At 40.7% G+C, this 19,838-nt stretch overlaps 1 protein-coding gene across 30 annotated transcripts in view; it reads right to left on the minus strand.

Annotated features, from left to right (window-relative positions):
* Positions 1-19,838, minus strand: part of RAPGEF5 (Rap guanine nucleotide exchange factor 5) — a 434,425-nt gene that overhangs the window by 104,591 nt on the left and 309,996 nt on the right. For 23 of the 30 annotated variants that reach the window (XR_014816835.1, XR_014816834.1, XR_014816833.1 and 20 more), the window contains 2 exons: positions 11,744-11,817; positions 562-687 (listed from right to left, as the gene is read on the minus strand). Coding sequence is in view for 19 of the 30 variants with exons in the window: in XM_084978468.1 (XP_084834594.1) it covers positions 562-687; positions 11,744-11,817 (200 nt within the window). In the remaining 11 variants the exon portion in view is untranslated. Of the gene's footprint in view, positions 1-561; positions 941-11,743; positions 11,818-19,838 lie in introns of those variants that run through there. The other 7 variants (XR_014816836.1, XR_014816840.1, XM_084978464.1 and 4 more) reach the window with 2 other exon arrangements.

Below are 19,838 nucleotides of genomic sequence, written 5' to 3' on the forward strand. Positions count from 1 at the left end.
CCCTTTCCTCCAGCTGAACTGTATCAGAGACAATGTAACTCTTGTTGGAACACAAAGGTTCACAACACACTGGGAAAACCTCCCTCTGACTTTCCCACTTGGTGAGAACATCTAGGATCCACTCTTCTGCTCTTACCTATTTCTTGTGACTTCCAATCCATTCGTTTGGGAACTAGATCTAATCCCTTATATTAAAACATAAAAGTGCACTGACATGTTCTTTCAAAACTCACATTCCTCAAACTATCTGATGGGGTGAAACTCCCCAAGTCAAACTTGAAAGCCATCAAATAGGCGTGTATTCATCTTTGTTCCCATGTGTTCTTATATTTCTACATGATTTACTTCTGTGAAGAGTTCTCTTATAAATAAACCCACTGTCATAAACCACTGGCTTAGAAAATTACAGTAGCTGTCATTTTTTTTTTTAACTATGAAGGGGAAAAAAAAAATCCCAAACCTAAAGAATTTAACATCAAATATTCTTTCCTTGAAACATACAATCAGGCAGAAACATTTTCTACCCCTTAAAATCTGCATCCCCAAGAGGAAAAGGCTTACGTTGTCTGACTTCTCTTGTTCTTTTTTGTCCGTCTGCAAAAATTGACAGTTTTCTCTTGCCAGCTTCTGAACCAGTTCAATTCGCCCGATATCATCTCTCTCCTGAAGTTTGCACATCACCCCAGCCTTGAGAGTCGGAGAAAAAGCAAAGATGTACTTAAATCCACAGTCCCAGGACATGACACCACAGCAAAGTTCCCCTTATAATAAGCTCATCTTCTCCATCATCTGGATTAAATCATGGTCTTGGTAAGATATTTTGCCCTTCCAAAATTGAAACTGTATTATCTTAATCTAGGAATGTCGCACCAAAACACTTAAAAGTTGAGATCATTCCTCGGTCTAGTTTAACAGACTGAAAGGCAGAGCAAACTAAATCATTTGCTACTAAGGGGTGCTCCTGATATGCCACTATTTGTTCCTGACAGCCTGTTTCCTGTTACATAAGCCCAGCGAGAGGTTAAAAACTCATGGGAAAGTTAGCCAGGAACTACTCCGGCAATAAGGGTGAAGTGATAGAGAGTCCTAAAAATAACAGTACACGGCCTTCTAATTCCTCAGCTCCACCAGCTCATTCCATGGACAAATACCCAGCCAACAAGAAGATCACAAGATAATTTTTTTTCACAACTGGAAAGTTACTATGGGGCATTACTAGCAAAATACTTCCAGTGTTACATGAAATATGGTGGAAAGAGTTATTACAAATAAACTGCACAGAGAAAGCTTAAAATCTTATCAGGGTTTAGAAACGCTCTACAAAGCATCAAGTTTTTTATTACATCCAACACCAAATAATAATAACATGGAGGAGGAGACTCTAGGACTTGGATCAGTAAAAAAAAAAAGTTCATTATAACACACAAATTATGAACTGTGTCTGCTCAAATTCTTTCAAAAATGGTTCATACTGCTATATCAGGACATGATCTAAACAGAAATCTGAAGTTACTCTTGGCAGGAACAGTCAAAACTATCAAATCTCTTACTTATACAATCTACAGGATTTGAAAGGACTCAGCAACTAACCAAACACAGGGAAGAGGCCAGCACGTCATCACAGCTTCAGGCTCTTAACGGTTTGTACTAAAGATAGACATTTTGTTGAGGGGGCATCAGAAAAACGGAGAAGTAAAGACTAAGTATGCATTTCTAAAGGTAAGGACGTCTCCTTAACTAGCAGGCTCTCCAACAAACAGGAAGGAAACAAGCAAACAAAAAACCATTGAAATGGCCCAAATCAGACTCCCATGGAACAGCAAATGGAATTCCTCTGCCCAAGTCAGAGATTTATTTTTACAGCATTCTTCACAAGTTGTCTTCCAGTTCATCTCCAAGGTTTCCTTGGACAAGGATCTCAGTTTATTTTAAGACAGTCTGTGCAGTGCTGGAGAGTCAGAATTATTGGAAAGTCCCTTATCATGCTAGACAAAACTCTGAGAGCACTGAACTTCAACCCATAAATACTAGCATTGCCTTTTAAGCAACTGAAACTATGTCCATTTTTTTTATCCAAAATGACAACCTTACAAATACTTAAATACCAATGTTTATGATATCCTCCTTTCTGCATTCTCATGCATGTTCCCTAGCTCCGTATTTTCTTCATTCATTCACACATTCAACTGATTTTATCTGAACCACCACCATGTGCCACGATCTATTATAGGTTCTAAGGATACAGTAGTGAACAACAACAATAAAAACAAAGTCCCACATTCATGAAGCTTATATTTAATAGAGGATGTAGATAACATAACACATAATTATGAAAAATACTGGATGGCAATACATATGGTAAGAAGTAAAATAAAGCCGGGTAAGGGACAGAGAAACGTTATGAGATAGGAATGTCAGAACAGGAACCCTTGATTGATATTTGAGTAGAGAACTAAAATAAGTGCAGAATGTTCAAGGCAGAGGAACAGAAGTGCAACAGCCCTGAGGCTTGGGAGTGTTTGGTGTGTTCAAGGAAGAGCAAAGCAAAGGGCAGGCTGGAGCACAGATGTTAAGCGGGAGATGGGCAGGACTGCTCAGTGAGGTGATGCTGGACCAGAATATACAGCTGCCTTACAGATGTGTTAAGGGGTTAGATGCTTTTTCTGAATGAGATGGAAATACAGAATGTTTTGAACATGGGGCTGGTATACCTTAACTTCCATTTTAACAGGATCGTTCTGCCTTCTGGGTTGAGAAAACAGTGTGAAGTGGGGAGAAGCACTTGAAGCTAGGTGACCAACTAGGTAGGAGACTGGTCTTCAGACAAGAAATGGCTTGGAACTTGTGGCAGCAGTAAAGATGGTGAGAAGCAGTTAGAATCTGGATCTATTTCAAAGGTAGGGCTCGCCGAAGATACATGGCCTGAGTGCCTGGAAGGGTAGGGTTGTCATTTCCTGAGATTGGGAAGACTAGGGGAGGAGGTCCAGGGAGGTATCTGCCCATTAGACACCAAGTGGAGCTGGCCGTCCAGAGGTCCATAAGCCTAAGCTGGAGGTAAACTTTGAGATTCATCACAGTGCAGATGGTATAAAAACCAGAGGAAGAATGGGGTGACCAATGGCCTGATGGAAACAGAGAAGAAATCCATGAACTGAGGCTAATACTGAGATACAGGGAGGATGAGATGTCTGAAAAGGAGAATAAGGAGGAGCGGCTCTAGGAGAACCTGGTGAGTAGCAAAGATGCTGCTTTAAGGGGGAGGGAGTGAAAAACTGCATCCAATGCAGCTGCAACATCAAATAAGAGGAGTTCAAATCACCTGACATTGAAGTTAACAAACGTAACTGGTGACTCTGAAGATCATGCTTTTCTTTTTAGAGAAAAAAGTGGTGGTGGGGGGGAACCTCATGAGCTTGGGTTTAACAGAATGAGAGAACTCTTTTGAGGAGTTTTATTACAAGCAATGGGGCACCAGTTAAAGAATGATGTTGCAGGAGTTCTGCTTGCTTGTTTATGGTGAGTGTATTTCAGCATATTTATCTTTATTAGAAATCAGCCAGTACAGAAGTAAATTCGATGATGTAGGCGAGAGAGGGAGCCTTTTTAGGACTAATGTCCTTGAGTATGAAAGAGAGCATAAAAATCTACTCTCTGAAACGGGAATATGAAAACTTTACTCACTGAAGCAGAAGAGGGGGTGGAGTTCAGGGGTAAATTGCAGGGAAGCTGGCATATCTGGGGGTGGGAACATGTGGAAATTCTTTTCTGAAGACTTCTATTGCCCAGAAAAATAAGGAGTCAAGTTATTAGTAGAGAGGAGGGACTGTAAGGAGATGTGGGAGGTGTGAGAAAAGAAGCCATGTAATGGTCATTTCAGTTCCGAGGGCCGGCAAATGTTTTTTGCAAAGGGCCAGAGTGGAAATACGCTAGGCTTAGTGGGCCACGTGGTCTCCGGGCAATTACCCAATTGTGCAGTTTTAGCACAAAAGCAGCAAGAGACAGTATGTAAATGAATGAGCGCAGCTGTATTTCAATAACACTTTATTTACAAAAATAGGCAGCAGGCTGTGGTTTCTCAACTCCTGACCTAAGAGCAGAAGAAATTGGACAAGGAAAGTGGAATAAGATTGCCAAGCATTAGGAAGGGTCCATCTGATTTTATTTTTAGATCCTTTTACCATCCTAGCCATTCTCCTTAGGGCATACTGGTTTGTCAGGATTTTAATGGACTCCCCATAACCTGTGATAATGCTAAATATACAATCTTGAAGAAGCTCTTTTAAAAAAAAAAAAAGAAGTAGAGCTGATTTACAATGCTGTATCAGTTTCAGGTATAACACACACTGATCCAGTTTTATATACACACATATATATAAAATATATGCATGAGTATATATATATATATAGTATATATATATAATAGATTATCACACACACACATATATATTATCTTTTTCTTTTTTTTTTTTTTTTTTTTTTAGGGCCACAGGTGTAGCATATGAAAGTTCCCAGGCTAGGGGTTGAAATCAGAGCTGCAGCCTCCAGCCTACACCACAGTCACAGCAACACCGGATCCTTAACCCACTGAGTAAGGCCAGGGATTGAACCCACATCCTCGTGGATACTAGTTGGGCTCATTTCCACTGAGCCACAACAGGAAGTCCTGATTATCTTTTTATTGGCTGTGTCCATAGCATGTGGATGTTCCCAGGCCAAGGATCAAAACTATACCAGAACTGTAACCCATGCCACAGCAGTGAGGAGCCAGATCCTTAACCTGCTGAGCCACAAGGGAACTCTTGATTAAGTGTGTATGTGTTAATTCCAACCTCCTAATTTATCCCTCCACCTTCTCTTTCCCTGGTGGTAACCATGAGTCTATTTTCTACGTCTGTGGGTCTATTTCTGTTTTGTAAATAAGTTCACTTATGAAGATGCTCTTTTACACCAGTATCAGAGAGTAAAAATGGATCTGTGGTGCTAAGGATCCTCCTTTAGACTAAGAAGGCAAAGAAATTATTCAGGAAAATTTCTACATAAAAATGATTAACATTCTTCAAATGTTTGACACTTAAAGGGATATATTTCTATTATCTAAAAAATTTATTTATGCTGGCCATCAAGGATTTCTTCTCTTTCCATTCATGTCATCCCTGTGGTGTTTAATACACTGTCCTGCTAGAGAGAGGGGGTGTTAATGACACTGCAGGCTTTGGACCTGCTCCTCTCCCCAGTGTGGCACCCCTGTGTAACAGAGGGCATGTGTGGGAATAGGCCAGGCAGGGGGGTACCCAGGAGGAAAGCGCTGTGAGCTAACTAATTTAGCAAGTGGGAATGAAACGGTTACCTCTCCTCACCAGCACAGGTCCCAAAGCCACTAGACTGAGGTTCCACAGACTCTAATTTGGAGACAGGGGCTTTCCTTCTGTCTGTGGGTCCCAAAAATATTCTTTAAAAAAATAAAAAAAAAAAACTAATATCATTAGCAATAAAAGGGCAGGAACGAGTAAAGGAAACTTAAGAGACCTTGACTATTTTTCTGCTTTCTAGGTGAACACGAGTTTTTTTATTAAGGTCCTAAATAGAGACGTTTCTTTCTAGAGGAAATCCATTTTTATTAAAACCACACACTTGGGTATACAAATTATGTATTTTAAACTGAGATGCTATTACTTTAAAAAACGGGTTTCAGATTGACTTATTTCATATTTATAAGGAAATCATCTTATAATTGAAAAAGGAATATTGCTCTCTTGATTTTCTGTTGTCTGCATAATTTCTAGGTGCCTTTTCACAAGTAATCAATTCTACAGCACTCCTGACACGGAACTATCAAAAAAAGGCTTTCAAGGAGGGATAGGAAAGCATCTTAACTCCCTAGAGAACTTTAAGCCCAGAGAGATGCCCGTACATCATAGATAGTTTTATAAGACAGCCCTCTTTGAAAATACCCTGCGAAACCAGATGTTCTCCAGGGGGTGGGGTGGGGGGCATTCACAGTTCTGTAATTTAGTGATTTAATTCAAAAAAATTCATGAATTTATTAATGTATTTTGAGAGTTTTGTTATGGCAGAAGAAGCAAGATAACTAACAGCTCTTGATCTAGACTTTCACATTCCTGAACTACTTAATTTATCTATGTAAAATTGATTATAAACAGTTTACCTAACACTGCTAGGCCAGAAAAAAAAAAAAAAAAGATTAATGTGTAACCATCAGAGGAGTTATTTAAGAGCCATATTTTAAGGTCTGCTTTGGAAAAAAAAATCTCTAATGCATAATTAAAGCTATTCATATGATTTTCAGTCTTTGAGAAAAGAAATGCTAAGAATGTAAATGAAAAGCCTGTTTCCTTTATAAATTAAGTCATAAATGTTTGGTCCATTCTTTCAATGGCAAAATGAAACTTGGACAGAACTCCCATAGGAAAAGCTCCAGGGATGATAAATGAACGACCTTTAAGACATAAGGTGAAAGAGCACAGTACTATATATATAAGCATTTTCTGCATTATCATAACTTTAACAATCACCTTTTCTTTTTTTTTTTTTCTTTTTTCTTTTTTTTTTGTCTTTTTAGGGCCACGCCTGCGGCATATGAAGGTTCCCAGGCTAGGGGTCTAATTGAAGTTGTAGCTGCCGGCCTACACCACAGCCACAGCAATGCCAGATCCATCCAAGCCATGTCTGTGACCTACACCCATAGCTCACGGCAACGCTGGATCATTAACCCACTGAGCAAGGCCAGACACCAAATCCACAACCTCGTGGTTCCTAGTCGGATTCGTTTCTGCTGCACCACTATGAGAACTCCAAAACTCACCTTTTCTAAAACACCTAGAGAAAACATCATGTAAACACTGTGGTCCAAGGAAGGAAAAACCAAGATGAAAGAACCCACCTTTCATGAAAGTACTTGTGCAATAACAGAATGCTGTTCAATACACACTTAGGGAACTGGGGTAAATTCGTACTGATTAATACATAACAGATTCATTTCTTTTAAAATTAAATCTTGAGTAGACATTTGTTTTAGTTTCTTCTTTGATCTTTATAATTTCCTTCCTTCTGCTGACCTTAGGTCTTTTTTGTTCTTCTTTTTCTAATTCATTTAGGTGGAGGGTTAAGTTGTCAATTTGGGATCTTTCTTCTTTTTTGAGAAAGGCCTGTATTGCTATAAATTTTTGAGTAGACATTTGTAAAATCTTTGCTACGTTAAACAGAAAGTCCAAATGACCAACTAAAACATTGATGGACTGGGATGCTATGTGACATTACTAAATTGTACATGCCTATTCCCAACACAGATACAGGAAAGATCCTTTCCAGGAAAATTCAGATGACAATTATAGTAAATGAATCATAACAAAATCATTTCATCTTATTATTCATATTCTCAAATTTCTTCAGAGAAGGAAAGAAAACCATGAAATTTCTTGCTGGTTGGAATACACCCTTTGAAAACTGGGGAAAGGACATACGATGGAAAGTGTGACGGCAAAGGCAGGTTTACTGATGTCTGTGGTGTCATGACATCAAACATCAAACACCATGCTGGGGCATCAGACAGCCCCCAAATCATTCAGGGACTCCTACCTAGTCCCTCACCGCCCAGGCGAAGCAATGCCCATTCAGGGAGGTTCATTCCCTGCTCCCCATCCCCTGCAGAAAGACCTGTGCAAATACACCACCATCCCCAACAAACACTGTGTGATCCTGTGTCCTGCCAAAGGGGGGCCAGGGGCGGGATGGAGGCAGAAACCAGAGACACATGGAATTTACTACTGCTGTTTCCCTCAAATACTTCCTTCCTCCGCTCTATTTTCTCTTCTGATGAAACGAAATACATTACATATTAACTGATGAAGTCAGGGGTCCACTCATTTCACACACTGGATTCCTTGAACTTTCAGACTAGAACAGGGAGGTCACCAATATTTCATCTTGTGTTGACCTGAGAGAAATTACAGCTCAGATCTGTATATATTATTGACCATACCGCTAAGCAGAGCAACAAAGTTGGCAAATAGTAAGGTTGTAAAAAAAAAAAAAAACAAACAGAGAGGGAAAGAATAAACAAATTGAATAAATTCTAACATCAAGGACTTACAGGATAATGTTTTCTGTGATAACTACCACAGCCTTAAATAAGAGCTTTCTTTAGTCCATTTCTTTAAAAATCGCACTTTGGCTACTTATAAAATAATCATGAAATATTTGTATCATTCACAGTTATCACCACTTAACATTAAAATGACTGATTGCAATGGGAGACAGAAGACAAAGAAAAGAATTACTGAATCCAGTGGTCAATGGCCACCTGAATAAAAGCGAGAATTTTCAAAGTTCACGAGGTTATAAATTAGTCATTGAATGTCATTAGAACCCTTAAACTAGAACCTGGCAAGAACGCTCTACATTTTGATAAAGTTTCTTTTTTATCCTTTAGTCCTATATAAAGGGTTATAATGAGTAATGGGTCTAGAATGTTTTATGTCTGTGCAGACACCATAATGGAAGGCAGAGGGTGACACTGCAGCTCAGCCCCGCTGGATACCTTGAATATTCAGACCAAAAAGCAATGTGACCGATGAGCATGATGATAAGGACAGCAACGCCAGGCGGCTGACATTCTGGAGTACTTACTATGTGCCAGGCACTGTTCTATTGCTTCACATATATTCTTTAATCTTCAAAGCAATCATCTCCACTTTATAGATGTTAGAAAGGCAGTTTAGCACAGTGGTTAAAAGCAAGGATGTGGAAGCCAGACTACCTTGGTTGGATTCCCATCCCTGCCACTTAGCAGCTCATCTGTGAAGGGGCAGTAATTGTATTATCAGCCTTATAGGGTTTGTTGTGAGGTTTAAAGACATTAATGAAAACAAAGAGCTGAGAAGAGAGCCCAGGGCATTTGAAGTGCTGCCTCAGTGTTAACTCTCCAATACTCTTACAGGAAGGGAACAGGGGGCACAGGAGAGTAGGGTAACTTGACCAAGGTTGCGGGGACAGAGCCAGGAAGAGAACCTGGCAGCCTGGCCCAGGGGGCAACCCTCTTACCCTCACGCATGCTGCCTAACAGGCACTGAAACCCTTTTGTGTGCCAGGATGGCAGGCATTTTTAAATACTGCTTCATTTCAACCTCGTAACAACCTTCTAATGTCTCCGCTTTACAGAGATGAAAACCAAGCATGCCGAGCACAGTGGGAACACCTTGGTGACAAAGATATGGAGGCCACCCTATGGGAACTTACAGACATAGAGACACTCCAGGACTTGCCTACAGGCCCCAGCTCTGAGGAAGGAGGGCAAGGACACCAACTCCAGACTGTGTGCTCCCTTCACTTTGCCGACACATCACTGAGGAAACAGGGAGCTTTTGAGGCAGAAAAGCTCTTTTTAGTGAGAAAAGGAAGAAAGAAACCAACACATGAGGGGAGAACTAGAGTTTTCTGGTAGGTGGAAACCTGTAAACAAGAAGACCCAGCCTCTGGATTTAGCAACTGGCTTAACCTTTCATAACTCCAAATTTTCAGCAGCCACGGGGCATTTACCCCCTAGTGACATATTTTATCATCTACAGGGAAACAATGAGAAACCAATTTGCACTTAACTTGTTTAAAATATACTCTGGAGTGAAGACTGCAATCATATGAAATAATAATATGATATACTTACCATGGAGTTTGACTACAAGTGATCAATTAAATATATGTGTATACATCAAATATCAAATTAATATTTTAATGTCAAGTGCATACTTGTATACACTGATGAGCACACACATAATTTATTTCTATTTCTGCCTAAAATATCTGATGGTGAAAACTCTGAAAGTGTTTTTTAAGCTCGCCTTACACAACTTGAACCACTAGTGACTCTACCCAGAGCATGTGTATAGATGGACCTGTAGAATCTAACCAATAAAAGTGGCCCTTTTACTGTGGCAGCACGTCAGGCTAGCTCAGACACATCAGAGGAGGGGACAGCAGCCTAGGCCTACAACACTCACAATGATGCATCCAGTGAACTTACTCATGACTCTCCAACCTAAGTAGAATCTGTTCCTGATCTAATAATTGAATCACTGGTTTCCAGTGGTTTCACGATTTCATTCCTCTACATATCCTAGAAATACAGGTATGTCCCTGTTGCTGAAGAAAGACACAAACTGCATTAAAACTTTAATTAAGACTTTAGTCTACAGAATAAGTTCACAATAAATAAAGAAGAGCAACTTAAACTTAGAAACTAAATAATAAATGGTCCTACCAATAACTTAATGCTTTAAGAAGACCTGGAGAAGCCATCTCTCCCCAGATTTGCTTGGAAGCCTGAAGTGGAATTTCAGCATGAGTTCGTGGATTGCCGCATTCTGAATATTCCCACAGCCCAACAATTCCAAACAAGTCCTTATGTGAACTTACTAGAACATGACAACCTGTGCAGTCTTGCCTGAAAGAGCTAATTGCAGAGTAACGTGATTACTCTGGCCAGAATCCACAGATTTACAACTTTAAAGGTGAGGTACAAGGGATCAACCAAGCTAAGAATCTGGTTTTTTTATCCAGCTCTATTGAGGAATACTTAATATATAGAAAGTCGCACACATTTAATGAGTCTGATTTTGATGAGCTTGGACCTGCATGATATCATCATACCATCACCCCAATCTTGAGCGGCTGCTCCCTCTGTGAGATCTAGTAGGACACAACAACCCTCCGTGTATAATAAGGGCTCAGAAGGATGTGTCTGCTTCTAGAGGATTCCACCCCTTTGCCCCCGAGGGTAGGGTCTGTCTGACTCTTCTCCCAGGGGAGGTCCATCAACCCACTGCTCTGCATACATCACAATTGATTTCCAAATAGTATACTTTCCTGGACCCACTCCTTTCTCATTCTCACTTATACTAAAATCCGATGACTTGTTTATTCAACATACTTCTCTTTTTAATGCTCACAACTCTCCTATCAGGAAGGTTTACAGATGAATCACCTAAGACTCAAAAAGGTCAAGAAACTGGCTTGAGGTAGCTAAATATTTAGCCATGTCACATAATGTCACATAATAATTTTAGCCATGTCACATAATGTCACCCACATAAGGCTGGGTGTCAAGAGGGTAGGACTCTGAGGGGTGGAGCTGAATGGTTGGGGACTTGCAAAAGAATGCCTTTATGCTACTTATTCTGCTTCTCTCGCTGCTGTCCCCACCACTAATTTTTAAATGCTCTGCATTTATATAAAAAGTTAACAGCTGAGAGCTGTAGGGTGTGTAAAGTTTTTATGCAACCCTAGTACTTGGAGGTCAGTTGCTACTAAAAGCATGTCCATGTCATGAGGTAAATGCTGGGGGCAGGCACAGAAACTGGCAGGTGATGCCCGGCACTGGTCCCAGCTGCTGCACTGTCAGGTGGCTGCTTTTCCTCTGCTGTCTCCAAGGGATGGTCTGCCCAGGGCAGTTTCCCCCAGTTCTTCAATGACTTTGCTTACTTTCTCTGGGCAGTGGAGGTGTCTCTGTACCTGTCCTTCTTCCACGAATCAAACTATAAATATGATTAGCAATTTAGACTTTTCTTGTGAAATAGTGCTTTATAAAAAATAAGTGCCTTATTCCCACAATAGAACTATTTTGCAGAACACAAAAGGTCAGACCTCTACCACCTGCAGACACCTGCACTAGCTGCTCACCACTCTCAGCACAGAAGGGAGAAAGAAGGGGCCGTGGCAGAACTTGTCGCACCTGAGGATCTGGAATGCAGTCAGCCTCTGTCACAGTTTCACGTTTGTCACTGTTGTCTTCGTCTTGTTCAATTGCTTAAAAAAAAAAAAAGACAAAGAGTGATATTAAACCAATGTATCATCATAAGAAAACTGTTTCAGGTCATTTTCTTTTCGGAGGGCAATTTGGCAGGAAAAAATAACATTAGGTAGATTCACAAAATGTAACATCAGTACTACTTTTTAAATTATTGGGATAAAAAGTTTAACTAACAGCACTGGGCACTTTCCATGTACATTATTTCATTTGTTAAATCAATGGCATTGGAGAAATCTGATCTCAATTTTCCTCATCACCTCAACCTACGAGACACAATCATGTCAGTTTGGGGCTTCACCCAAAGAAGCAGAGGTGGAAGCGAAGGCTTCTATCCAGTTCATGTGAGAACAAGATTTTTTTAAGCATAATTTTTTTTCGCTAATAGTTTAGTGTTATATAATGAAGGAAGCACAACATATATATATTTTTTCTTGAAGTATAGTTGACTTACAACTGTTGTGTCAGTTTCTGGTGTACAGCAAAGTGATGCAGATATATATAGATACACGCACACACACACAACTATAATTTTTTTGGATTCTTTTCCATTATAGTTTATTATAAGATACTGAATAAAATTCCCTGTGCTATGTAGTACAACTTTTGTTACTTATCTATTTTATATATAGCCATGTGTATATGCTAATCCCAAACTCCTAATTTATCCCTTCCCTACCCCTTTTCCCCTTTGGTAACCATAGCTTCTTTTCTATTCTGTGAATCTGTTTTAAAAATAAGTTCATTTGTATCACTTTTTAAGATCCCACATATAAATGATATCATATTTGTCCTTAACTTACTTCATATGGTAATAATCTTAGTATGATCATCTCTAGGTCCATTCATATTGCTACAAATGGCTTATGTCATTCTTTTTTATGTCTGAGTAATAGTCCATCACACACACACACACACACACACACACACACACACACACACACACACACATCTTCTTTATCCATTCATCTGTCAACACTTAGGTTGCTCCCATGTCTTGAATAATATAAATAATGATATTATGAACACTGGGGTGCATGTATCTTTTGGAATTAGAGTTTCTTTGGACATATGCCCAGGAGTGGGAAGACTACAGGAAGCACAATATTTTATATTTGGATTGCTTAGGACATTGTTACCACAAAATTCCAGACTATAGAGTCTTGAATCCACTTTTTCTCCCATATTTCCCCAGCATCTCCCTATCCACGTCTTAGTCACCTTTTCTAGGTGCAATAACCTCTGACCATGAAGCCCCTGACTCTAGACTCTCCCTAACAAAAAAATACAACAATAAGTGCCCTGCTTTGGCCACTGTATCACCTATCTCATCAAGTCTGAACTTTGTTCATCACTGAAGGTCTTCCTTGAAATCTTCAGCTTCCTCCTCTTCTCCAACTTGACAATGACACTCACCATCAGAATGTACTATACCCAACTCTGATCCAAACTCTGCAACTGCATTCTTTTCCTCCTTGTACAGCTTGCTTTTTCATTCTAACAACTATGTACTTAGCACCAATGAGGCACTGGGATTAGTCTTGTGAACAAGATAGAAAAGGCTCCGACCTCATGAAGGACACATACTAGCTGGGGGGGCACAGCGAACAACTACTGCTCCAACTAGATACAGTAAGAATTGTTAAAATAATAAGGTTTTAAAATACGATGGAATTAAAGATCATGATAAATGGGGAAATGACAGAAAACAATGAGGGGCGGTCACTGTGGAGGGGAGGCCAGTGTCTGTGCTTCTCTGAAGAAGTGATATTTGGACTGAGGACCGAGACTGAAACGAAGCCGCCCACGGCTGGTGAGAGAGAGAGGAGACAAGCCTGGAGAGAGCAGGATCACGGTGAATTCAGGTGTTAACCTGAGAACATGGGGGAGCACTGAGGAATTTTAAATCAGGAAATGCATGATTTGTTGTCAATTTTCAAAAGCCCTTTTTGCCTGCTTTGTGGAGAATACATGTAGGAGGAGCAAGATAGGAAGCAGGGGGACCAGCCAGGCGACCATGGCTATCATCTGGGCTGCAGAAGACCATGGCACAGCCCAGGGGGTGGCCACGAGTGGAAGAAACAGGATTTGAGCTGTGTTTCTGAGACAAAACAGACACAGTTTGCCAATGAACTGAATGAGAGGCGGGGGACTGTGGGGGTTGGGGGAAGGGAGTTGAATGCCAAGAAGCAGTCAAGGTAGAATAGGCAGACCAAGTCATTGCTTGTACCCACCGTACCACTTTTTCTTTTTGTCTCCTCCATCGAAAGCCCCAAACACAGCAGCCTCCCTGAGAGTGAGGTCACCCACCATACTTGAGGATTTGGTTGGCACTGTTTTGTGTGCTTTTCAATCCTAGGCTCTCTGTGCTGCATTTTTTAAAAAATATCATTTCATGTACCCTTTGCTTTTGTATGCCTTCCATGCCTCTGTGTGATGCTCACTATGGCACCCACCTACAACGGTGCATGCAGGATGAGCTCTGTAAAAATTAACTGAGACGAACAACTGCTCCTCAAGTGACCAAAATGGCACCGCTTGACTACATATATAAATGACGTCTGTCATAACCATTTATGAAAAAAGAGGGGAGGAAAATTCTTCTGTTAAACTTCACGAATAACTAGAAAAACTCCTACCAGCTGAGCATCTAAAGGCAAGGCAGAAACCACAGAAGTGGGCAGAAGCTTTTCTTCTATTTTCAAACAAAAAATTCCATTCACGCTTATTCAAAAGGGGTTCCTGTTGCTACTGTTGCCCGGTTAGGAGGAAACTTTTAAGAATAGAGAGAAACACACGTTTTCTCCAAAAACTAGAGGCAAGAATGCAAAGAGAAAAATTAAATACAAAATGACATCTGATAATTCCACTTAAACTCCAGTGGAGGAGTTCCTGTCGTGGCTCAGTGGTTAACGAATCCGACTAGGAACCATGAGGTTGTGGGTTCAATCCCTGGCCTTGCCCAGTGGGTTAAGGATCCGGTGTTGCCGTGAGCTGTGGTGTAGGTTGCAGACAAGGCTCGGATCACTTGTTGCTGTGGCTGTGGTGCAGGCTGACGTCCACAGCTCCGATTAGATCCCTAGCCTGGGAACCTCCATATGCTGTAGAAGCGGCCCAAGAAATGGCAAAAAGACAAAAAAAAAGTGCAGTGGACTCTAGCAGTAAGGGACTCCACTAAGCTAACTGAAATAATAAAAGAACTTTTTCCTCATCCTGTAATTTCCCGGAGGGCAATTCAATACCAATGTGGGACAAGGTGCCTGCACGAAGTGCCAACCATACCTTGGCACTTAATTTACGCTTTATTTGAATTTTTGCTCCTTAAAGTTTGGCTTTTGATGAAAATTTAAAAAATGCAATTCTGGAATACTTTTGCCTACTAAATTCATGTTTTTGTTTTTAAAACAACAACGTTCTAGAGTTTGGGCATTTCTTTTTCTCATCTTATTATATAGCAACATACACCATGCAGGACAATGAATAACCATCTCATGATTGAGACTTAACACTATTTTTTGAGATTTAGGCAGAATTCTTCATACATAGAACCAAAGGAAGAAGAGATGAGCAGAGAAGCACACTTGGGATAAAAATTCAGTCCTTTATTTCTAGCTTATCCTCCACAATGATACATTTCTTATCACATCGTTGAAGACCTCAAAATGTGCTGCCTGGAGTTACACTCTGGTTAAAAGAGCAAAGATTAGAAACACAAGTTAAAGGGATGTGACAAAGGTAACTCAGCAATTGATCGCAACGTGGTTGATGAAGAGACACGCAAAGTTCTGGTGGACTCTTAACCTCAGCACCCTAATAATGAAAAAAAAGAGTGGGACCTCTTATACATTATTTTCCGGGAAATGCTAAAGAAATACCATTCCAAGAAGGCCTTTTAGCCAGTAGTTCACATACACCCTTTAGGAACAAAACTTTATTTATCATGGCCTTCTGAGGATTTATAATCACCCCCACAAAGTCTCAGGGATGCCCCCAAAAGGGAGTGCCTTACTGACCCTTTAATGTGAAGATTAATGTCAAGGAATCTTTAAGGGGGCAATTTGTCTCTTCAGGCGTCCTTGTAGCGTGGCTCATGTGGTAGAACAAGAGGAAGCAGTTATTTGGGTTTCTGAGCGGAATTCTTTTATCTGATCAGAATAAGAATATGTTGGGATACATTTTCCTACACAAATGTTGATTCTGGGACAGTTCCCTCCAATGGAGCATGACACAGGAATGACAGCTTCTGGGACCAAGGGAGGCTTGCAGCCTTACTCTCTGCCAACACAAACCATCCCCTTATCTCTCAACACACAGAATCTAAAAGCCCAAAATAGTCTTTGAAAATAACTTACAACAAAACTCACAGCACAAGATCTGAAGCGTACACTCTGAATAGTAAACATAAGCACCCCCTTGAGAACTAAGAATATATGTGGATTAATTAGCACTAATTCACACAAGACTACTTAGTTTAATTGTATCTATTTGTAAATTAGCCAAGAGCAATTCAGGAGTTTCTAGCAACAGCCTCTGAGGATTCCCAGGCTTGCCTGGATGTCACTTTCTTGCTGCCTCGGGGACAATAGGTTCTTTCTCCCTGCAACTTACTCGGATGGTTGCTAAGAAAACTCTCCTAGTAACTCTATCAATATTATTAGTAAACACAAAGAGGATTGATGCTCTTTCAGAATGATGCTTATATAATTTTTTTTGGTCTTTTTAGGGCCACACCCATGGCACATGGAAATTCCCAGGCTAGGGGTCAAATCAGAGTTACAGCTGCCAGCCTACATGACAGCCACAGCAACACCAGATCCAACCCATGTCTGAGACCCACAACACAGCTCATGGTAACACTGGATCCTTAATCCACTGAGCAAGGCCAGAGAGCGAACCCATATCCTCATGTGCACTAGTCAGGTTGAGACAAAATGGGAACTCCAATTTCCAATCAATACTGTAAAGGGAAAAGTCAAGCCCACAAATCATTAGGAACAATGATAGCAATGCACTGGGTGACTATAGTTGAGAATGGTCCTTAAAAATCAACCCAACTATTTTTTTTTTTCATTTACAAACCAACCAAAAATCTTATTATAGGCAGAAAATTTAGCACTTCAAGTCCCAATGGCAGAAATCAGCCAAAGTAATTCAATGAGGATCTTGCCAAGAATTAAAGTTTGGACAATAATGCCATTTTTCACCTGTGTGGTCTTTTTACAGAGAGAAAGCTCTTTCATAAAGAGTCTCATGTGATGTTCACACAACCTGAAGAGCTGGGCAGGTAAAAACACACTCGATTTACAGGGAGGTTAAGGAACTTGCCATAATCCTCCCATATAAAATATATGTAACTGTGGAGTTCAAGTCACCCTCAGTCAAGGATAGAGCAGTATAGGCTGGTGAAACTGCGCATCTGCAAACCCATTCATGTGGATCCTGTTTCATTTCATTTCTTTTCCTCCTTCCTTCCTTTATTTCTAAAAAGTTAAAAGTCAAAATGCATTGCAACTAGGAAAGCTAAGTATTTTTCACAAATGTGAATTAGATGTGTGCCAGGTCAGGCCCTTTTGGGTGTCCTATAGGTTGTGGACATAAAAATGTTAGGGAAACAGAGAGGTGTTTCCAGGCCACAAAAGGCAGAACCCAGTTCTTCATTCTCTAAATAACCAGCTTCTTTTTGGTACCATTCCTGGAGAAGGATCACAATATTTATCTTAGGAGGCCCCTCAACAAGACTCCATCCACATTCAGCATGGAATGTATCCCCCATGAGAGGGCATGGAATAAGCTTCCAGAAAGATATATTCACTTTTAGTTAGCAACATGTAAACACGAATGTTTCCAAATGCTCAGATCTTTTCTAAGCTTTAAGAAAGAAGGGAAAAAGCAGTTGCAAGCTTCATCTCATCACAAGGTACATTTTTAGTAGTAAAATTTGAAAACTAGTGGTCAATATTCACCATTAAGTCATGCCATATAATATTTTTTACTTTTTAAAGTTTTATCTATTTATTTTTCCATTTTTACGGAAATTTAAGGTGCACGGCAGGATGGTCTGATTTACATTGTGTGGTAAGTGATTACCACCATCTGTTCAGCTAATACCTATCTTCTCTTATGGACACAATAAAAAGAAGAGAAACAAAGGCAAAAGGTTTTTTTTTCATTAAGATGACAATTCTTAAGATTTAGTCTCTTAACAACTTTCCCATATACCACACAGCAATATTAGCTATGGTCATTATATTGTACGTTATATCCCTAGCACTTATTTACCTTCTAATTGGAAGTTTCTATCTTTTGATCACTTTCCTCCATTTCCCTTCCCCCCACACCCTCTGCCTCTGGTAACCACAAGTCTGATCTCTTTTTCTATGAGTTTGGCTTTTCCTATATCCATTCATCCATCGATGGATACTACGGTTGTTTCCATGTATCGGCTATTGCAAATAATGCTGCTATGAAACAGGGGTGCAAGTATCTTTTCAGGTTAGTGTTTTAATTTCCTTTGGATATATTCCTAGAAGTGGAATTGCTGTATCACATCGTAGTTCCATGTATAATTTTTTTAGTCTCCTCCATACTATCTACTCTAGTGGCTGCAGCAATTGACAATCCCATCACGCCACAGTATTATAATCTGGCCCATCCAGTGCCATTCAAATTTCTCTTTGAAAGCTGACCGATAACCACCCTATCTCTGCCCCAATCAGTTAAGCCTGGTAGCTGAACTTGAAACTGCTGTATTAAAACTCTCTTTTCTGGGTCCGTATCATGTGGAAACCCTCTAAAAATGCAGGTTTCCTGCAGGCTCTCTTTCCTCTCGTTGCCTCTTTCCTTGGTGATCTTATCGGGTCCTAGGGTTTCAACTTTCACTGTTATTCGAGTTATTCCCAGATCTGTGTCTCGGATCTCTGCACTCTTCCCTGAGTTCCAGGCCCGTGTCTCCAGTTACACAGTGAGTACACTCATTTCACAGATCATCATGTGTCTGTTCCATGCAAGATGCTATGACTGCTGTGGTGGCACTCCCTCTGCCCTCAAGAAAGAGTCATCTATTTAATGGGATGCGAGGACACCAAGGTCTGAACCCCATGCATCACACTCACTATATCCTGCAAGCCACTTCCTCCTCCTGGGAAATTGGTATTTTAGTTCAGATAACTGCCACGCATCTTCATATTCTTCTCAGTCCTCACATCCATCTCTCACTAGACCCTGTCACTACTATCTCTTAATCGTTTCTATCCCTCCTGCCTGCCACGGTCATAGCTCATGACCCCGCCACCTCTCACTGGGGCCACTGTCACAGCCTCTAAGCCAGCTTCCCCCTCAACCCATTCTCTACCCAGCTACCCAAGCTCCACTTCCAAATTGCCAGAGATCACACCACGAGGCCTCCCATCCTTTTAGCCTGATGCCCTCTGCCACTTAGAGAACATGACAGTCACACAAGGAGCTCAATACAGATCCAGGTTCCACAGCCCTGCCCCTGCATCCCCAGGGATGGGCAGGTTGAGAGTGTTAACACCTGTGCTCCCTACTCTATCAAACACTGAAGGCCAGGCATTCGGGTTGCACTCTCCCTGGTGAGCCTCCCATTTCTTTGTTTCTAGCCTGGAACAGCCTTGTCTCCACCTTCACCAGGTGAAATTCTTGTCCACTGAGCTCTTCCAGCTCAAACCCCATCCCTATGGTTAGAATCTCCCTGAGTCCACACCCCTGGCCCTCAAAATAAGTCCTTCCCTCCTGGCCTACCAAAGTTCTACTTCTATACAATTATGCTTTTTCATCTCAGCATTTTAAAACTAGCAGCACAAACCTCTGACCTTACTAATCTACATTGTGAGTTCCTCAAAAAAGAGAATCACTTCTAGGAACAGTGCTGCTGAGTATTGGTCTACTGAACTGAACAAAGGTGACCCATTCGGAAACAATTATATAGATATGAAGAGAATAAAATGTCCCACTGTTTGAGGGAGGTGAGATTATGAGAGAGACTTCCAGGAAAAGTAGA

This window comes from Sus scrofa, chromosome 9 (genome assembly GCF_054392235.1).
Source record: "Sus scrofa isolate SSC_HxYL_T2T_F1_AM1 chromosome 9, Sscrofa_HxYL_maternal_Yorkshire_Landrace_v2.0, whole genome shotgun sequence".
NCBI lineage: Eukaryota > Metazoa > Chordata > Mammalia > Artiodactyla > Suidae > Sus > Sus scrofa.